Source organism: Pleurodeles waltl, chromosome 11 (genome assembly GCF_031143425.1).
Source record: "Pleurodeles waltl isolate 20211129_DDA chromosome 11, aPleWal1.hap1.20221129, whole genome shotgun sequence".
Lineage (NCBI taxonomy): Eukaryota > Metazoa > Chordata > Amphibia > Caudata > Salamandridae > Pleurodeles > Pleurodeles waltl.
In genome coordinates this window covers 7074391-7096762 of record NC_090450.1, presented here as the reverse complement: position 1 = coordinate 7096762, position 22372 = coordinate 7074391, and the positions used below count along the sequence as shown (strand labels likewise).

Here is a 22372-nt window from a genome sequence, read left to right as displayed (position 1 = left end):
CGAGCAGTGCCTGAATTGCTCTACATCACTAGTAGGGTCCGAGCAGTGCCTGCATTACTCTACATCACAAGTAGGGTCCGAGCAGTGCCTGAATTACTCTACATCACTAGTAGGGTCCGAGCAGTGCCTTAATTACTCTACATCACTAGTAGGGTCCGAGCAGTGCCTGAATTACTCTACATCACAAGTACGGTCCGAGCAGTGCCTGAATTACTCTACATCACAAGTAGGGTCCGAGCAGTGCCTGAATTACTCTACATCACAAGTAGGGTCCGAGCAGTGACTGAATTACTCTACATCACTAGTAGGGTCCGAGCAGTGCCTGAATTACTCTACATCACAAGTACGGTCCGAGCAGTGCCTGAATTACTCTACATCACAAGTAGGGTCCGAGCAGTGCCTGAATTACTCTACATCACAAGTACGGTCGGAGCAGTGCCTGAATTACTCTACATCACAAGTAGGGTCCGAGCAGTGACTGAATTACTCTACATCACAAGTAGGGTCCGAGCAGTGCCTGCATTACTCTACATCACAAGTACGGTCGGAGCAGTGCCTGAATTACTCTACATCACTAGTAGGGTCCGAGCAGTGACTGAATTACTCTACATCACAAGTAGGGTCCGAGCAGTGCCTGAATTACTCTACATCACTAGTAGGGTCCGAGCAGTGCCTGAATTACTCTACATCACAAGTAGGGTCCGAGCAGTGCCTGCATTACTCTACATCACAAGTAGGGTCCGAGCAGTGCCTGCATTACTCTACATCACAAGTACGGTCGGAGCAGTGCCTGTCTGACTCTACATCACAGGTGGGGTCCGAGCAGTGTCTGTCTGACTCTACATCACAGGTGGGGTCTGAGCAGTGTCTGACACTACATCACAGGTGGGGTCTGAGCAGTGTCTGACACTACATCACAGGTGGGGTCCGAGCAGTGTCTGTCTGACTCTACATCACAGGTGGGGTCCGAGCAGTGTCTGACTGACCCTACATCACAGGTGGGGTCCGAGCAGTGTCTGACTGACACTACATCACAGGTGGGGTCCGAGCAGTGTCTGACTGACACTACATCACAGGTGGGGTCCGAGCAGTGTCTGACTGACACTACATCACAGGTGGGGTCTGAGCAGTGTCTGACTGACCCTACATCACAGGTGGGGTCTGAGCAGTGTCTGACTCTACATCACAGGTGGGGTCTGAGCAGTGTCTGACTGACACTACATCACAGGTGGGGTCTGAGCAGTGTCTGACACTACATCACAGGTGGGATCCGAGCAGTGTCTGACACTACATCACAGGTGGGGACCGAGCAGTGTCTGACACTACATCACAGGTGGGGTCTGAGCAGTGTCTGACTGACCCTACATCACAGGTGGGGTCTGAGCAGTGTCTGACTGACACTACATCACAGGTGGGGTCCGAGCAGTGTCTGACTGACACTACATCACAGGTGGGGTCTGAGCAGTGTCTGACTGACACTACATCACAGGTGGGGTCTGAGCAGTGTCTGACACTACATCACAGGTGGGGTCCGAGCAGTGTCTGACTGACACTACATCACAGGTGGGGTCCGAGCAGTGTCTGACTGACCCTACATCACAGGTGGGGTCCGAGCAGTGTCTGACTGACCCTACATCACAGGTGGGGTCTAAGCAGTGTCTGACTGACACTACATCACAGGTGGGGTCCGAGCAGGGTCTGACACTACATCACAGGTGGGGTCTGAGCAGTGTCTGACTGACTCTACATCACAGGTGGGGTCCGAGCAGTGTCTGACTCTACATCACAGGTGGGGTCTGAGCAGTGTCTGACTGACACTACATCACAGGTGGGGTCCGAGCAGTGTCTGACTGACACTACATCACAGGTGGGGTCCGAGCAGTGTCTGACTGACACTACATCACAGGTGGGGTCCGAGCAGTGTCTGACTGACACTACATCACAGGTGGGGTCCGAGCAGTGTCTGACTGACACTACATCACAGGTGGGGTCTGAGCAGTGTCTGACTGACCCTACATCACAGGTGGGGTCTGAGCAGTGTCTGACTCTACATCACAGGTGGGGTCCGAGCAGTGTCTGACTGACACTACATCACAGGTGGGGTCTGAGCAGTGTCTGACTGACACTACATCACAGGTGGGGTCCGAGCAGTGTCTGACTGACCCTACATCACAGGTGGGGTCCGAGCAGTGTCTGACTGACCCTACATCACAGGTGGGGTCTGAGCAGTGTCTGACTGACACTACATCACAGGTGGGGTCTGAGCAGTGTCTGACTCTACATCACAGGTGGGGTCCGAGCAGTGTCTGACTGACACTACATCACAGGTGGGGTCCGAGCAGTGTCTGACTGACACTACATCACAGGTGGGGTCTGAGCAGTGTCTGACTGACCCTACATCACAGGTGGGGTCCGAGCAGGGTCTGACTGACACTACATCACAGGTGGGGTCTGAGCAGTGTCTGACACTACATCACAGGTGGGGTCCGAGCAGTGTCTGTCTGACACTACATCACAGGTGGGGTCCGACCAGGGTCTGTCTGACTCTACATCACAGGTGGGGTCCGAGCAGTGTCTGACTGACACTACATCACAGGTGGGGTCCGAGCAGTGTCTGTCTGACACTACATCACAGGTGGGGTCCGAGCAGTGTCTGTCTGACACTACATCACAGGTGGGGTCTGAGCAGTGTCTGACTGACACTACATCACAGGTGGGGTCCGAGCAGTGTCTGTCTGACACTACATCACAGGTGGGGTCTGAGCAGTGACTGACACTACATCACAGGTGGGGTCTGAGCAGTGTCTGACTGACACTACATCACAGGTGGGGTCCGAGCAGTGTCTGACTGACACTACATCACAGGTGGGGTCCGAGCAGTGTCTCACTCTACATCACAGGTGGGGTCCGAGCAGGGTCTGACTGACACTACATCACAGGTGGGGTCTGAGCAGGGTCTGACCCTACATCACAGGTGGGGTCTGAGCAGGGTCTGACCCTACATCACAGGTGGGGTCCGAGCAGGGTCTGACACTACATCACAGGTGGGGTCCGAGCAGTGTCTGACTGACACTACATCACAGGTGGGGTCTGAGCAGGGTCTGACCCTACATCACAGGTGGGGTCTGAGCAAGGTCTGACACTACATCACAGGTGGGGTCCGAGCAGTGTCTGACTGACACTACATCACAGGTGGGGTCTGAGCAGTGTCTGACTGACTCTACATCACAAGTGGGGTCCGACCACGGTCTGTCTGACTTACCCTACATCACAGGTGGGGTCCGAGCAGTGTCTGACTGACTCTACATCACAGGTGGGGTCTGCGCAGTGTCTGACTCTACATCACAGGTGGGGTCCGACCAGGGTCTGACTGACCCTACATCACAGGTGGGGTCCGAGCAGTGTCTGAATTACTCTACATCACAAGTACGGTCGGAGCAGTGCCTGACTGACACTACATCACAGGTGGGGTATGAGCAGTGTCTGACTGACACTACATCACAGGTGGGGTCCGACCAGGGTCTGACTGACCCTACATCACAGGTGGGGTCCGAGCAGTGTCTGACACTACATCACAGGTGGGGTCTGAGCAGTGTCTGACTCTACATCACAGGTCGGGTCCGAGCAGTGCCTGAATTGCTCTACATCACTAGTAGGGTCCGAGCAGTGCCTGAATTACTCTACATCACTAGTAGGGTCTGAGCAGTGCCTGAATTGCTCTACATCACTAGTAGGGTCCGAGCAGTGACTGAATTACTCTACATCACAAGTAGGGTCTGAGCAGTGCCTGAATTACTCTACATCACAAGTAGGGTCCGAGCAGTGCCTGAATTAATCTACATCACAAGTAGGGTCCGAGCAGTGCCTGAATTACTCTACATCACTAGTACGGTCCGAGCAGTGCCTGAATTGCTCTACATCACAAGTACGGTCGGAGCAGTGCCTGAATTACTCTACATCAAAAGTAGGGTCCGAGCAGTGACTGAATTACTCTACATCACAAGTAGGGTCTGAGCAGTGCCTGAATTACTCTACATCACAAGTAGGGTCCGAGCAGTGCCTGAATTAATCTACATCACAAGTAGGGTCCGAGCAGTGCCTGAATTACTCTACATCACTAGTACGGTCCGAGCAGTGCCTGAATTGCTCTACATCACAAGTACGGTCGGAGCAGTGCCTGAATTACTCTACATCACAAGTACGGTCGGAGCAGTGCCTGAATTACTCTACATCAAAAGTAGGGTCCGAGCAGTGCCTGAATTACTCTACATCACAAGTAGGGTCCGAGCAGTGCCTGAATTACTCTACATCACAAGTAGGGTCCGAGCAGTGCCTGAATTACTGTACATCACTAGTAGGGTCCGAGCAGTGACTGAATTACTCACAAGTAGGGTCCGAGCAGTGCCTGAATTACTCACAAGTAGGGTCCGAGCAATGCCTGAATTACTCTACATCACTAGTAGGGTCCGAGCAGTGCCTGAATTGCTCTACATCACTAGTAGGGTCCGAGCAGTGCCTGCATTACTCTACATCACAAGTAGGGTCCGAGCAGTGCCTGAATTACTCTACATCACTAGTAGGGTCCGAGCAGTGCCTGAATTACTCTACATCACTAGTAGGGTCCGAGCAGTGCCTGAATTACTCTACATCACAAGTACGGTCCGAGCAGTGCCTGAATTACTCTACATCACAAGTAGGGTCCGAGCAGTGCCTGAATTACTCTACATCACAAGTAGGGTCCGAGCAGTGCCTGAATTACTCTACATCACAAGTAGGGTCCGAGCAGTGCCTGAATTACTCTACATCACTAGTACGGTCCGAGCAGTGCCTGAATTGCTCTACATCACTAGTACGGTCCGAGCAGTGCCTGAATTACTCTACATCACTAGTAGGGTCCGAGCAGTGCCTGCATTACTCTACATCACAAGTAGGGTCCGAGCAGTGCCTGCATTACTCTACATCACAAGTACGGTCGGAGCAGTGCCTGTCTGACTCTACATCACAGGTGGGGTCCGAGCAGTGTCTGTCTGACTCTACATCACTAGTAGGGTCCGAGCAGTGCCTGAATTGCTCTACATCACTAGTAGGGTCCGAGCAGTGCCTGAATTACTCTACATCACTAGTAGGGTCTGAGCAGTGCCTGAATTGCTCTACATCACTAGTAGGGTCCGAGCAGTGCCTGAATTGCTCTACATCACTAGTAGGGTCCGAGCAGTGCCTGAATTACTCTACATCACTAGTAGGGTCTGAGCAGTGCCTGAATTACTCTACATCACAAGTAGGGTCCGAGCAGTGCCTGAATTACTCTACATCACTAGTAGGGTCCGAGCAGTGCCTGCATTACTCTACATCACAAGTAGGGTCCGAGCAGTGCCTGAATTACTCTACATCACTAGTAGGGTCCGAGCAGTGCCTGAATTACTCTACATCACAAGTACGGTCCGAGCAGTGCCTGAATTACTCTACATCACAAGTAGGGTCCGAGCAGTGCCTGAATTACTCTACATCACTAGTAGGGTCCGAGCAGTGCCTGAATTAATCTACATCACTAGTAGGGTCAGTACCTGAATTACTCTACATCACTAGTAGGGTCCGAGCAGTGCCTGAATTACTCTACATCACTAGTAGGGTCTGAGCAGTGCCTGAATTACTCTACATCACAAGTAGGGTCCGAGCAGTGCCTGAATTACTCTACATCACTAGTAGGGTCCGAGCAGTGCCTGCATTACTCTACATCACAAGTAGGGTCCGAGCAGTGCCTGAATTAATCTACATCACTAGTACGGTCCGAGCAGTGCCTGAATTACTCTACATCACAAGTACGGTCCGAGCAGTGCCTAAATTACTCTACATCACAAGTAGGGTCCGAGCAGTGCCTGAATTACTCTACATCACTAGTAGGGTCCGAGCAGTGCCTGAATTAATCTACATCACTAGTAGGGTCAGTGCTTGAATTACTCTACATCACTAGTAGGGTCCGAGCAGTGACTGAATTACTCTACATCACAAGTAGGGTCCGAGCAGTGCCTGAATTAATCTACATCACAAGTTGGGTCCGAGCAGTGCCTGAATTACTCTACATCACAAGTACGGTCGGAGCAGTGCCTGAATTACTCTACATCACTAGTAGGGTCCGAGCAGTGACTGAATTACTCTACATCACAAGTAGGGTCCGAGCAGTGCCTGAATTACTCTACATCACTAGTAGGGTCCGAGCAGTGCCTGAATTACTCTACATCACAAGAAGGGCCTGAGCAGTGCCTGAATTAATCTACATCACAAGTACGGTCGGAGCAGTGCCTGAATTACTCTACATCACAAGTAGGGTCCGAGCAGTGCCTGAATTACTCTACATCACTAGTAGGGTCCGAGCAGTGCCTGAATTACTCTACATCACTAGTAGGGTCCGAGCAGTGCCTGAATTAATCTACATCACAAGTAGGGTCCGAGCAGTGCCTGAATTACTCTACATCACAAGTAGGGCCTGAGCAGTGCCTGAATTACTCTACATCACTAGTAGGGTCCGAGCAGTGCCTGAATTACTCTACATCACAAGTAGGGTCCGAGCAGTGACTGAATTACTCACAAGTAGGGTCCGAGCAGTGCCTGAATTACTCTACATCACTAGTAGGGTCCGAGCAGTGCCTGAATTACTCTACATCACTAGTAGGGTCCGAGCAGTGACTGAATTACTCTACATCAAAAGTAGGGTCCGAGCAGTGCCTGAATTACTCTACATCACAAGTACGGTCCGAGCAGTGCCTGAATTACTCTACATCACAAGTAGGGTCCGAGCAGTGCCTGAATTACTCTACATCACTAGTAGGGTCCGAGCAGTGCCTGAATTACTCTACATCACAAGTAGGGTCCGAGCAGTGCCTGCATTACTCTACATCACAAGTAGGGTCCGAGCAGTGCCTGAATTACTCTACATCACTAGTAGGGTCCGAGCAGTGCCTGAATTACTCTACATCACAAGTAGGGTCCGAGCAGTGCCTGAATTACTCTACATCACTAGTAGGGTCCGAGCAGTGCCTGAATTACTCTACATCACTAGTAGGGTCCGAGCAGTGCCTGAATTACTCTACATCACAAGTACGGTCCGAGCAGTGCCTGAATTACTCTACATCACAAGTAGGGTCCGAGCAGTGCCTGAATTACTCTACATCACTAGTAGGGTCGGAGCAGTGCCTGAATTACTCTACATCACTAGTAGGGTCCGAGCAGTGCCTGCATTACTCTACATCACAAGTAGGGTCCGAGCAGTGCCTGAATTACTCTACATCACAAGTACGGTCGGAGCAGTGCCTGAATTACTCTACATCACAAGTAGGGTCCGAGCAGTGACTGAATTACTCTACATCACAAGTAGGGTCCGAGCAGTGCCTGCATTACTCTACATCACAAGTACGGTCGGAGCAGTGCCTGAATTACTCTACATCACTAGTAGGGTCCGAGCAGTGACTGAATTACTCTACATCACAAGTAGGGTCCGAGCAGTGCCTGAATTACTCTACATCACTAGTAGGGTCCGAGCAGTGCCTGAATTACTCTACATCACAAGTAGGGTCCGAGCAGTGCCTGCATTACTCTACATCACAAGTAGGGTCCGAGCAGTGCCTGCATTACTCTACATCACAAGTACGGTCGGAGCAGTGCCTGAATTACTCTACATCACTAGTAGGGTCCGAGCAGTGCCTGAATTACTCTACATCACAAGTACGGTCGGAGCAGTGACTGAATTACTCACAAGTAGGGTCCGAGCAGTGACTGAATTACTCTACATCACAAGTACGGTCGGAGCAGTGCCTGCATTACTCTACATCACTAGTAGGGTCCGAGCAGTGACTGAATTACTCTACATCACAAGTAGGGTCCGAGCAGTGCCTGAATTACTCTACATCACTAGTAGGGTCCGAGCAGTGCCTGAATTACTCTACATCACAAGTAGGGTCCGAGCAGTGACTGAATTACTCTACATCACTAGTAGGGTCCGAGCAGTGACTGAATTACTCTACATCACAAGTAGGGTCCGAGCAGTGACTGAATTACTCTACATCACAAGTAGGGTCCGAGCAGTGACTGAATTACTCTACATCACTAGTAGGGTCCGAGCAGTGCCTGAATTACTCTACATCACTAGTAGGGTCCGAGCAGTGACTGAATTACTCTACATCACTAGTAGGGTCCGAGCAGTGCCTGAATTACTCTACATCACTAGTAGGGTCCGAGCAGTGCCTGAATTACTCTACATCACAAGTAGGGTCCGAGCAGTGCCTGAATTACTCTACATCACAAGTAGGGTCCGAGCAGTGACTGAATTACTCTACATCACAAGTAGGGTCCGAGCAGTGCCTGAATTACTCTACATCACAAGTAGGGTCCGAGCAGTGCCTGAATTACTCTACATCACTAGTAGGGTCCGAGCAGTGCCTGAATTACTCTACATCACAAGTACGGTCGGAGCAGTGCCTGAATTACTCTACATCACTAGTAGGGTCCGAGCAGTGCCTGAATTACTCTACATCAAAGTACGGTCGGAGCAGTGACTGAATTACTCACAAGTAGGGTCCGAGCAGTGCCTGAATTACTCACAAGTACGGTCGGAGCAGTGCCTGAATTACTCTACATCACTAGTAGGGTCCAAGCAGTGCCTGAATTACTCTACATCACAAGTACGGTCGGAGCAGTGCCTGAATTACTCTACATCACTAGTAGGGTCCGAGCAGTGCCTGAATTACTCTACATCACAAGTAGGGTCTGAGCAGTGCCTGAATTACTCTACATCACAAGTAGGGTCCGAGCAGTGACTGAATTACTCTACATCACAAGTAGGGTCCGAGCAGTGCCTGAATTACTCTACATCACTAGTAGGGTCCGAGCAGTGACTGAATTACTCTACATCACAAGTAGGGTCCGAGCAGTGACTGAATTACTCTACATCACAAGTAGGGTCCGAGCAGTGCCTGAATTACTCTACATCACTAGTAGGGTCCGAGCAGTGCCTGAATTACTCTACATCACTAGTAGGGTCCGAGCAGTGACTGAATTACTCTACATCACTAGCAGGGTCCGAGCAGTGCCTGAATTACTCTACATCACTAGTAGGGTCCGAGCAGTGCCTGAATTACTCTACATCACAAGTAGGGTCCGAGCAGTGCCTGAATTACTCTACATCACTAGTAGGGTCCGAGCAGTGCCTGAATTACTCTACATCACAAGTAGGGTCCGAGCAGTGCCAGAATTACTCTACATCACAAGTAGGGTCCGAGCAGTGACTGAATTACTCTACATCACAAGTAGGGTCCGAGCAGTGCCTGAATACTCTACATCACAAGTAGGGTCCGAGCAGTGCCTGAATTACTCTACATCACAAGTAGGGTCCGAGCAGTGCCTGAATTACTCTACATCACTAGTAGGGTCCGAGCAGTGCCTGAATTACTCTACATCACAAGTACGGTCGGAGCAGTGCCTGAATTACTCTACATCACAAGTAGGGTCCGAGCAGTGCCTGAATTACTCTACATCACAAGTAGGGTCCGAGCAGTGCCTGAATTACTCTACATCACTAGTAGGGTCCGAGCAGTGCCTGAATTACTCTACATCACAAGTACGGTCGGAGCAGTGACTGAATTACTCACAAGTAGGGTCCGAGCAGTGCCTGAATTACTCACAAGTACGGTCGGAGCAGTGCCTGAATTACTCTACATCACTAGTAGGGTCCAAGCAGTGCCTGAATTACTCTACATCACAAGTACGGTCGGAGCAGTGCCTGAATTACTCTACATCACTAGTAGGGTCCGAGCAGTGCCTGAATTACTCTACATCACAAGTAGCGTCTGAGCAGTGCCTGAATTACTCTACATCACAAGTAGGGTCCGAGCAGTGACTGAATTACTCTACATCACAAGTACGGTCGGAGCAGTGCCTGAATTACTCTACATCACTAGTAGGGTCCGAGCAGTGCCTGAATTACTCACAAGTACGGTCGGAGCAGTGCCTGCATTGCTCTACATCACTAGTAGGGTCCGAGCAGTGCCTGAATTACTCTACATCACTAGTAGGGTCCGAGCAGTGCCTGAATTACTCTACATCACAAGTAGGGTCCGAGCAGTGCCTGAATTACTCTACATAACAAGTAGGGTCCGAGCAGTGCCTGAATTACTCTACATCACAAGTACGGTCGGAGCAGTGCCTGAATTACTCTACATCACAAGAAGGGTCCGAGCAGTGCCTGAATTACTCTACATCACAAGTACGGTCGGAGCAGTGCCTGAATTACTCTACATCACTAGTAGGGTCCGAGCAGTGCCTGCATTACTCTACATCACAAGTAGGGTCCGAGCAGTGCCTGAATTACTCTACATCACAAGTACGGTCGGAGCAGTGCCTGAATTACTCTACATCACTAGTAGGGTCCGAGCAGTGCCTGAATTACTCTACATCACAAGTAGGGTCCGAGCAGTGACTGAATTACTCACAAGTAGGGTCCGAGCAGTGCCTGAATTACTCTACATCACTAGTAGGGTCCGAGCAGTGCCTGAATTACTCTACATCACTAGTAGGGTCCGAGCAGTGCCTGAATTACTCTACATCACAAGTACGGTCGGAGCAGTGCCTGAATTACTCACAAGTAGGGTCCGAGCAGTGCCTGAATTACTGTACATCACTAGTAGGGTCCGAGCAGTGCCTGAATTACTCTACATCACAAGTACGGTCGGAGCAGTGCCTGAATTACTCACAAGTAGGGTCCGAGCAGTGCCTGAATTACTCACAAGTAGGGTCCGAGCAGTGCCTGCATAGAATAATACTTACCAAAAGATTTATATCAATGTTAACAATATCTCTGCATCACAATATTTCTGTGTCACAATATAAAAAACTCGATATTTGTGTTGATATGTTTCATCCAATATTTTGTCCAAACACCAGTAAGGCACATAACCGCGCCGAGCACTTCTCTGCAAGATATCCTTCCTTGGTACCCCTGATGAATGTGACAGGTGGACATTCTATTTCAGCAGAAAGTGTTTGCTGTCTCTCAACAATCAGGGCAGATCCCACCTTCAGGGGGGCATGAGGGGAGGAGGAGGTTGATCAGGAATGACCAGGAATCTCGTGGCTCCTTCACCCCCAGCAGAACCTTAAGATCCTCCAAGGCTCCGTTACTAAAGGTGCCCTGAATTTAAAGGGCCAGATGCGGGGTGCGAGGGCAGATCTTTCTCTCCTCTGACCCCAACGCTGGTGAACTCAATGCCGCAGGAGCTGAGAAATTAAAAGAATGAAATAAGGTTTATAAAACCTGCTAAATACCGGGCTATTCCCCCATGAACTCTAAGCAGGGCCTGTCCTGACTCGAGCATGCTCGCCTGTACCCACTCAGCGCTGCGAAGCCCTGGGGTGGCTTTGCACCTCATAAATCTGCATTGCATTGCATGCCACTTTCTGTCAAAGTCAACTTTCATGGTTAGGTAGAGGGCAGGGTGTACAATATCTCATCCATGAAATATTCAACCAGAGGCAGGTTCGCAGCAGAAAGCAACGGGAAACAGTTTGTCTACACATCAGTCCCTCACTTAATAGGGCCTGCCAGGCTCCGAAAAGGAAACATATTAATCAATAAATACATATGTACCATCAAACACAGAAGAGCTTTGGGTTAGCCATTTTCATTCATTGGTGTATCCATTTGTCAATCACGTGTTGGTTCCTCCCACCACAGCATATTGCTTGGGACAAGTAGAAAAGCCACTGAGGCACTGGCTCTCAATGTGCTGTAAGTGGCAACATTTTACTGATCACATGTGCACATCCAAATAAAAACTGCGCTTCTGTTGAGGACTGATGGGCCAATACTTCACACTGTCAGTAACCTTTACCCAATCCCTTTTCATTTTTTTTTTAAATAATGTGTTTCCATTTAATCTATATCTCTGAGTTAAAGTAATTCAAGGTCTATCTTACTTTCACTTTGTGCCAATTTAAATCTGACTTTACTATGTCACACAATGAAAGGTTTTCTGTACCTTTTCCAAAGTCACCAGCCTGCTAAGAAGCAATCATATTGTTCTATTGAAATGTATCAGATAATTATTTGTTTTATTATTTTTTTGATTATTTTCAAGCATTTACCCACCATGTTTTAGCGAAATATTATCTTTTTCCTTAATTTTAGTGGCGCGGCGCGTGCTTCCTCTTTTTCCACAGATTTATTGTGGTGGCCTGTGCTTGAAAAAGTAAAACAAAATTTAACTACCTCTTTTGCTTTGCCGCCAAAGATTGTTGCCATCGCATGACCACCAAGTGTGAGGACTTTGGGCCTGATTTAGAACTTGGCGGATTGAACACCCCATCACAAACGTCACATAACAAACCCCATAGGATAACATGGGATCATATTAAGGCTGATTGAATATCCGTCCCCTTTGTGACGGACAATTCTCCTCCGCCATGTTCTATAAGAATAAGAATAAGAATGCACTGAATGAATTATTTAGTATTCTGTCAACTGCATGCCATCAATTCTCCACGAGTGGCATCTGCAGAGTCTATCCATCACACGTGCCTCCATATCACGGATACTCAAAGTAGGGCCCTCCTGATGTTTCATCGAGGCCCCCTGGTAAACAGTAGCACTGGGCTGCTGTTCACTTGACATACAGAAAACTGCAACACAAACCGGTCTACTTTATTTACATGCTAATTAAAGTAACAGTATAGAAGCAAAGGTGTCCTAGACAACCTCTCATTAGAAACACCTTTAATTTTAAAGACATTTTGCACTTAACATGCAGAAACATGATCAACTCTGCAAACTTTAATAAAGGGTATTTTATCAACATGCATGAGCATCTTACCTTAGAAGATAAGATTATATCACTGCATTAGAGGAATTAGCAGTGACAGTTTTCAAACATGATCTTGGAAACATTCATGCTGCCACATTTGGAAAACAATGCTATTATTGAACCAAGAGGCAACTCACTTGTAAGGTGCACTTTGTGCATAGTCTTGTCATATAATTGGAACAACATTGTAGTTTTGTACAGCACACATCCTGAACTCGTAAGTGTCACGGGGCTCTGATGTGTGATAGTGAAGAAAAGGAAGGCAAAGTGAAATGAACCACTTGCCTAGGATCACACAATTTGGTTAAGTGGGGATGCCAGGACTGATAACCAGGTTTCCTGGGTTCACATTTTGCAATTCACTGAGCAGATGAGTGTCTCTTTCCCGCTCATGTCTAACATTAAATGTTAATGGTTTGACTTTAGTTCTAGGGGCATGAGAATAGAGCATTGATGGCAGACAGAAACCATGGGAAGGCTCGTTTTGTTGTCCACACCATGCAGCTGCTTTGGGTCCCCCCACGCCAACCTTTCATCACCCCAGCCCTCGCTGTACTGGCATCTGTGCAGCCCTCGGTCATGCCACAGACAGATCTTTGTGCCTCTGGGGAAATGTTTGCGAGTACCTGTGCCCTACATGGACCCTTTGGAAAGTTCTGTTACTAACTCCTACTGTGTCCTATCTTTTGCAGGAAAGTTGTCGAACTTCCAAAGAGACGGTTTGGGATCCCCTTAGACAGGATCGGTGTGAATCGCCTCAGTACCGCCCGGGGCTAGTGGGTCAGGACTACAAGGTAAGAGGGGGGCAGTGGAGATGAGAGGTGTCTGTGGTCTCTGTGTATGTGGTGACTTTCATTAACTGTTCCATGTCTCACAGACTGCCAGTGGCCTATGGTACATGAAGCATCTTTAGGACTTCTGTGGGTCTGTCCCTTCTGCTCAGGTGTTGCGTTGTTTCTACAATGTGTGTGGACACACTCACATGCCTGCAGCTGTGCCTCATGGGGTTACGGCTCTTCTACTCTGCTCTCTCGCACCGTTGTGTTCTGTGTTCCTGAGTCCGCCTTCAAACTCCAGTCCTGCAGAAGTAGTACAGATGTTACCTTGCAAGCTCTAGTACAGATGTTCTTACCTTACAAACTTCAGTTCTGCGGCTGTAGTACAGATGTTACCTTGCAAGCTCTAGTACAGATGTTCTTACCTTACAAACTCCAGTTCTGCGTCTGTAGCACAGATGTTACTATCTTACAACCTCCGCTTCTGTGCCTTTAGTACAGATGTTCTTATCTTACAAACTCAGGTTCTGCAGGTCTAGCACAGGTGTTCCTATCTTACATACTTCCAGTTCTGTGGCTCTAGTACAGATGTTCCTATCTTACAAACTCCAGTTCTGTGGCTCTAGTACAGGTGTTCCTATCTTACAGACTCTGGTTCTGTGGCTCTAGTACAGGTGTTCCTATCTTACAGACTCTGGTTCTGTGGCTCTAGTACAGGTGTTCCGATCTTACAGACTCCGGTTCTGTGGCTCTAGTAGAGGTGTTCCTATCTTACAGAGTCCGGTTCTGTGGCTCTAGTACAGGTGTTCCTATCTTACAGACTTCCAGTTCTGTGGCTCTAGTACAGATGTTCCTATCTTACAAACTCCTGTTCTGTGGCTCTAGTACAGGTGATCCTATCTTACAGACTCTGGTTCTGTGGCTCTAGTACAGGTGTTCCGATCTTACAGACTCCGGTTCTGCAGCTCTAGCACTGTTGCTCCAATCTTTCAAAGTCTGGTTGTGAGTTCTAGTACAGATGTTCTTACCTTACCTACTCTGGTTCTGAGCGCTAGAACAGTGTTCTTATTTTACTAACTCCCGTTTTGCAGCTCTCGAAAAAACAGCAGTGCTTTACTGTTCTAATACGTATTCCAATCTTTCAAACTCCAGTTCTCTCAGACCACTAAACTCTAGTCCTGTACATTTCTCTCCCACTCGCACACTATCCTTTTGCAATCTTCAAACCAGTGAACCCACTTGGAGGTCTCCAGACGTTTTGATCAGGAACTAGTCGTACAGTCAGAACTTAGAATTCAGCACTTTTGCATGTCCTGGACTTTTTCTCGAGGCCTCGGCCCTGGGAGGCCCTAGAGGGTAGCCATGTGCTATACAGGTACTTTTGAGCTGAACTGAATTATTTTGGTGTTCGCTAGCAGAACTTTCCAGAGTTTGCCCTACTGCGCAACGTGTGGCTACCAAGACAGACAAAGTAGTTGCTCAAAACTAGGGGTGGGCAGAACTTGCAGAATTCCCTAAAAGCTCCACAAGGTTCCGTAGAGTTCCGAGAGTGGCAGAATTCTGGTCTGTTGCACGGCTCGCACTGATTTTTAACCCTGGCAGCTTGTCCTGCGCTGTAAAATCAGTGCGAACGGCACCATGCAGCGCACCAGAGGGTGCTGCTTTTTTGTGCAGCTCAAGTAAATTTTCTATTTGAGTGTCAGTTTACGTAGCACAAGCAGCATCTTTCTCAGTGCAAGTGGTAGAGACCTGCTGGGACCGCCCATGTTGAGAAATCTTGCCGGCAGGTGGTCTAGCGCTCGTTTTTTCGTGCTCATCAACTTCACGTTGATGAGCCGCGCACTAGTAAAACTATCCCACAAAGTGGTTGGTGGATTTTTTCACCAACCTCTGCACTCAGGTGACCAAAACTCTGCATACTCTGCTGGCAGAGAGGAGTGTACCACCCACCCCCGCTTGAAACTGTCACTGTTATTGCACAATATCTAAGAAAGGAGTAGCTAGTGTCCTTGGCAGCAACCATGATGGCCCTCCAAATTTTAAACAGCACTTTTATTGTACATTATAATTAATTTGATTTAAGTTAAATAGACAATATTCTATTAAACAATTAGTCCCATCATTACACATCGTCTATATTTGGACAATTAGATATTTCAATTTACTATTAACACACTCATAATGTTTGACTATTGAGTGCCCTCATAAATGCCTTTGAGGCATTTTTCTTTTTTATGTTTCCTGTTTTATTACTTTTCTGCATGCACTTCCGAGATTTATCATAAAAATGGGCTTATCGCTGTACTTTGAGAACTGGCTTTGGAAGACATCTTTGAAACTGACCGCTCATACACCTTGAAAGCTCCTGACGTCCAGGCCTTCATGTGAGGACTCTGTGGGCGTGTCTGTCCTTAATTCCCTCTCTCAGTATATGTATAAACTCCTCTTGCTCAAGAAAGTCATATTAGAGATTCTGCAAAAGCTCAACAAATAATCAGAGTGGCACGTTCAAGAGTTAAAACGAAGTAGGAAAACTGAACATCATTGGGTTAATGTTATTTGCTATCAGAGTTGGTCTTGGAACTAAAGAAACAGTTTTTTATTACTCTTGCTTTTTTATTTAAAAGTTTAAAAAGGATGCACACTTGTTACATTATATACTATTTGCCACTCTGATTTTGTTTCCTTAACAAATCAGCTGTATCATGCTGCACATCGCACTGTTGGACTCTTTATGAATTTGGTGGTCCGTGGACTGCCAAGGTGGCGGGCTGCCCACTGCAACCTTGGCGGTCGGACCGCCAGAATAAGAGTTTTGTGGTAGGACCGCCAGAAGACCGCCAGCACCGCTATCATCAGTGCGATGGTGACCACGGCGGTGATGACAGAGGTTGCAGATGCTGGCATTGAGACCACCATGCACATTACGACCTGCTTGACTGCCAAGCTTTACATGGTGGTCCCACCGCCATGAAAAGCTTGGTGATCAGTCAGGTAAGAGCACTAAAACATAGGGCCTCAGGTGGAATGGCTTTTCAAATGTCTTTATTGCATGTAAAATAACTGTGTGATCATATATTATATTTCTCATGCATAACTGACATATACAGACATTTAAACAAATCCAGCGGTCTGCCCTCGCGTCCCCCAAGTGATGTTGCGCCCACATTCGGATACTGTTGCATTGGCGCACCCCCAAGGATGGGCTCGCCTTGAGTGGGGATCCGTCCTCTTAGGGCAGGAGCTTCTGTTGCAGAAACTCTGTAGAGAATTTTCACATAAGCTTCAAATTTCTACAAATCCCGGTACCTGAGGAGCAGATGAAGATTAAATTAACATCATCAAAGAAGTCACCCAGAACTATCTAATCCTGTTAAAGCCTCATAGAACATATAAATCAAAGCTCCACGTTCCCTCCCCACACACAACAAAAAATCATTATTCATGAGAGACAAAGCAGCCATTCTGTTCAGAGCTTTTGAAAAACACGATTCTATCTAAATTAATTGAAGACTCTCAAAAAGTTGCAAAAGTTCATACTATCCAGAGTCACTTTATCCCGTTTATTTTTTGTAAAACAATGTCACGAGCCAAAGTACAAACCAATTTAAATTTTTGGAAGATCGCCAAAAAGTTTACCTTCAAACATGACAGAGATTCCGGTGATAGATTTCCAGGATCCTGAACACCCTGAAGTAGTTGAAAGACAGATGATGTATGAAGTTTGTTGCTTGGATTTTCTTAATATCGAAGCCTATATACAAACCTGTTATGCTCTGACACAGTAATTTAGTGAAAAGAGCTTTATTCAGAAACCACCAACCCAACAGCAGCGTAAGCTCCCATTCCTTCAACCGTCCAGTATCTCTCTCTGTTAGACTCTGCTCGAGACCACTCCATCAGAATCTGAATGACAGAGATTCTAGACTGTGCCCAACATTCTTAAGCAGCCACAACACATCCCCCTTATTACACTAGAGAAGGAATACATAAGGAAAAAAAAACAAAAGAGAAAATATATACATATGTGTGTTGATAAAAACAAATAAGCAACAATATGACAATATAATGCCAGAAATTAACATGGTAATACATAAATTTAAATTGCACAGAAGTATACAGAAAAGGAAGCGTCAGAATTCAAGAAACATAGTCCTTCCACCACAATGGTTTAGAACGGAGTCTGAAAGGAGTTGTCTTGCATGGTGTTACCTTGGACTCATCCCTTGCGGTGTGGTTTGCTCCTCGGTTACTCAGATTATCGGAATCAATCCTGGGGCTGTTCCATTTTGCAATTCTGGACATACTCCACACATCACCATTATCCAGCACAACCACATTTTTCCGCACCTCCTTTATACGGAAAGGACCTTTGAAACTTGACCTCCCTTTTGTTTTGTAATTAGGGTCTTTCAGCCATACCAAGTCATCAACCTTCCATGTAACATCGGACACACAAGATTTGGAATCATACCGCAATTTGTACTTTTGTTGATGACTGCTCCTATGCATGCACGCTTTACCAAGTTTCTCCTGGTCAAGTTTCTCCGAAACACATGATCCCAACTTATCTCTGAACCACGCTGGGAACATCTTGTTACAGCCCAACCTTCCCCTCATGTACTCAAAAGGGGCGATTCCAGTAACGCTATTGGGAGTACTACGATATGCCCACCATTGGTCTCTCAGGAGACTCCCAAGAGGAACCCGAGTCTCAACTGCTTCCTGGACACAGTACTTCACCATCCTGTTCATACGTTCTGCAAGACCATTGGCCTGGGGTAAGTACAAGGCAGTTCTCAAATGCACAATAGCTAAAGAGTCCAAGAAGGACTTCATCTCCACGGATGTCAACAGTACCCCGTTATCTGTAACCAAATGGCTGGGTACACCCTCTCGTGAGAATTCCTCCATTAAAAACTCAATCACCGTCCTGGTATCTATGGAGTTAACACACTTAGTCACTACCCATCTTGAAGTATAGTCCACCATGAGTATGACGTACCGTTCACTAGCAGGGAGAAGATGGAAAGGATCCATAAAATCTAGACCTAGCTTCACCCAGGGCCTCTCAGGCACAGCAACTGGGGAAAGTGGGGGTTTCGATACCACTTTACTCTTGTCATTTCGTGCACATGACACACAATCTTAAACTGCCGCTTCGACCTCATGATCCAACCCTGGCCACCAATATATCAATATCAACCTTGATTTGGTGAGATTCCTGCCCAAATGACCCTCATGAGCCAAATTGATGATCTTACTTCTTAAACCAATGGGAGGTATACATTTAGTACCCCTTAATACCTCACAACCACTTAAAGACAGTTCATCCCTAATGTTCCAGTAACTCTTCAAAGGTTCAGGAATGTCCTTATAGTCCAGCCACCCTCTTACAATGAAACCTGCAAGTTCATGTCTAATGGAATCTTGATCCACAGCAGTCTTCCACTCATATTCATTTATAGCTAACTCATTCACCCAGCTAATGACACTCTCATCCTCGCTTTCGTCATAACTATCAATCGAACTTCTAGACAAGAAATCTGCTACCGTATTCTTCGGCCCGGGCACATACTCAACAGAAAAATTATACTCCATTAATCCTTCAACCCACCTCTTTATTCTAGGTGTCAATCCCTCACTTTTCTTTGAAGAGAAAATTTGTACGAGGGGTCTGTGATCAGTTCTCACAAAAAAGGGTAATCCCCACAGATAGAACCTGAAATGCTTGACTGCCCATGAGCACGCAAGAGCCTCCCTCTCAATAACGGAATACTGTTGTTCTGACCCCTTCAGAGAACGGGAAGCAAAGGCAATGACTTTCTCCTCTTGACTTACTCTTTGGATTAACACCGCACCCAGTCCAGTTACACTGGCATCAGTGTACAAGAAGGTTTTAGCGTGTGTGTCGAAATGGCCTAAGGTGGGCATTTTCCCAATGCAGTCTTTCACGAAGGTGAAGGCAGCTGCACAGTCACTAGTCCATGCAAAATCGTTTCCCTTTTTCAACAGGGATCTCAAGGGTTGGGTCACGCTCGAAAAGTTGGCAACAAATTTAGAATAATACTCTGCCAGCCCTAAAAAGGATCTCACACCCTCCTTGTCTTTGGGTTCAGGGGCGCTGACAATAGAATCAACCAACTCAAACTTGGGTTTAATCCCTTCACTGGAAATAGTATGACCAAGGTAAGTTACAGAAGAAACTCTAAACTTGCACTTTTCCTTCTCTACCGTGAGGCCAGAACCGACCAGTCTACAAAGCACTTCTCTAAGGATTTTGTCATGTTCCTCTAACATTTTGCCATGAACCAAAATGTCGTCTTGAAAGAATAGGACTCCCAAAACCCCCTCCAAAACTTTCCTCTTAATGCGTTGGAAGCAGGCAGCAGCGGAGGCCAGCCCGAAAGGCATTCTTCGAAATTGATAGGCTCCTAGCGGTGTTACAAATGACGTGAGGTGTCTAGAATCTGGGTGTAAAAATGCTGACGACAAATCTAGTACACTAAATACTTTTGAACCACCCAGCCCTGACAATTCTTCAGAAATATTGGGTAGGGGTTGGCGATCAACCCAAATATGCTTATTAAGGTCTCTGAGGTCCACACACATGCAAATTTGTCTCCCATTGTCCTTCGGCGCTAGAACAATGGGAGCCAACCATTCAGAGGACTCTATCTCCTCAATCACACCAGAATCCAAAAGCTTGTTAAGCTCTACTTTGAGAGGTTCTAACATTAATTTTGGAACTCTCCTCACTTTATGCACAGAAGGAGTGACATTCTTCTTCAGAATAATTCTGTGTTCAAAATTGGACAGACAACCTAGTTCTTCTCTGAACACAGTAGGGAAATCCTTCAGAATATTAAGATCCAATTTGCAATCATTCACTACCCTAACCTGACTCTTGGCATTGGGGTCCAATTTAATCCCCATATCACGTTGGTAACACCAACCTAGTAGATTGTTCCCACATTTTGCTACATAAACCTTTCCTACAGTGGCCTTACTTTGGAATTGAATACGCATGATCTTATAGCCAATCACTTCTATTTTAGACCCCCATAACTGACAGGGTTGATATCAGGTGTTGTTAACGAATTAAAATCCTCCCCAAAAACTGCCCGGTAATTCTTGTCACCCACCATAGTATAAGGAGAACCTGAGTCAGCCAATACTGTCACAATTTTTCCATCAAGCTTAATAGCACACTCAGGCATGGTTACAGGTCCTACATCTACCATTCCAGAATCATCCACAATGTTGCTGGAATCTGAATCAATGCATCGGATCATCTTGTTAACATTCTCAGTGACAGCATCTATATTGTTCTTGTCACTATTGCAGACTCTAGCATAGTGCCCCTTTTTCCCACACTTCCTGCACTGAGAGTTCTGCGTAAAACAATTAGGACTGTTCGCAATGTGTCCAGTATTGCCACAACGGAAACAACGTTGAAGTCTAGGCTGTCTCTTCCTCTCTTGGGTAAATCCTGGGGTTTTACTGTCACTGTCACTGCTAACCCTCAAGACTTCCTCCCGAAGATGCGTTGCTTGAACCATGCACAAATCGTTCTCTCCATTCATCTCCTTAATCCAACTATTGGTGCTCTCCATCCTTTCAACAATTGCAATGGCCTCTCTTAAGTCTGGGTTTTTCGTCAGTAGCTTTTCTTGAACTCTCTTGTTGTTAGTACATCGGACGAGTTGGTCACGGATCAAGGAATCCGTGATGTCACCAAAATCACAAGTGCTTGCTAACGTGCGCAAAACAGCAATGTAATTACCCACACTTTCAGACTTCCCTTGTGAGCGTGCAAAAAACTTGTGTCTCTCAAGAACAACATTGAGTTTGGATTAAAAGTGTGCTGCTAAAATGGCCACAGACATCTCATAGCAGTCTCTGGGTTCGCCTTCTGCCCCTCCAAAAGACAAGGTCTCAAGACTATCATAGATATTCCTGCATTCAATTCCTACATTGTGCAACAAGACTGCTTGTTTCCTTGCAGGAGAGAACTTTTCCCCTCCTATCGCTATTAAATAGGAATCCAAAAGATTCTTCCAACGCTTCCACGGAAGAATCGGGTCGCCTTTATCCGTTAGAAAAGGAGGAGGCTGAGACATTGTAGAAGTAGCCATAACGTGTATACAATAAGGTAACTTGCAGTTGTAAGTCTTAAGTCCAATGTAGAAGAAAGTCTCTTTAAACAATGTAACACTGCACAAAAAAAATAATAATAATATCTGGCTTGAACGATTGAGACGCGAGCGCGTTGCTAGGCAGCATTGCTATGGCTGTGCACGCAATGCAGGCTTGCGTTATTAGGCCTTTCGTATGCTTCCCGTTGCCAAGAGCTGCGTTGCTAGGCTCCTGGAGCAACAAATGCGCGTGCACCCTTGAGCGCGCCAGGTCCGTTAGAGGCCCGCGCCGGTCTTAAAATTGTAGCCGGCTAGAAATTGGGAAAGAAAAAAAAAAGGGGACGAAAACAAATCCACTGTTCAGAACAGATAGGAAATGTTCCTGGACCGTGTGTTCACACCCACCAAGTGGAGACCGCCGAAAACGCTTACACTGCCGCTGACACAGAGAAGACTTGATGGATGCCGCCGGAGACGCTCACACTGCCGTCAACACAGAGAAGACCATCCTTACAACCAGGAAAACAGGCACCTTCATCCGAGCAGGTAGGAACAGCGCAGCAAGCCCATGGGAGATGGCGTAACGATAGGAGAGCAGAGTAGAAAAGTC

General features: G+C 47.0%; 1 protein-coding gene across 1 annotated transcript in view; it reads left to right on the top strand.

Annotated features, from left to right (window-relative positions):
- The window catches only part of OSTN (osteocrin), a 218751-nt gene that overhangs the window by 175491 nt on the left and 20888 nt on the right, over nt 1-22372 (top strand). Inside the window, exon 4 of the mRNA XM_069212778.1 lies at nt 13541-13642. Coding sequence (XP_069068879.1) covers nt 13541-13625 — 85 coding nt within the window. The 3' untranslated portion in view covers nt 13626-13642. The remainder of the gene's footprint in view (nt 1-13540; nt 13643-22372) is intronic.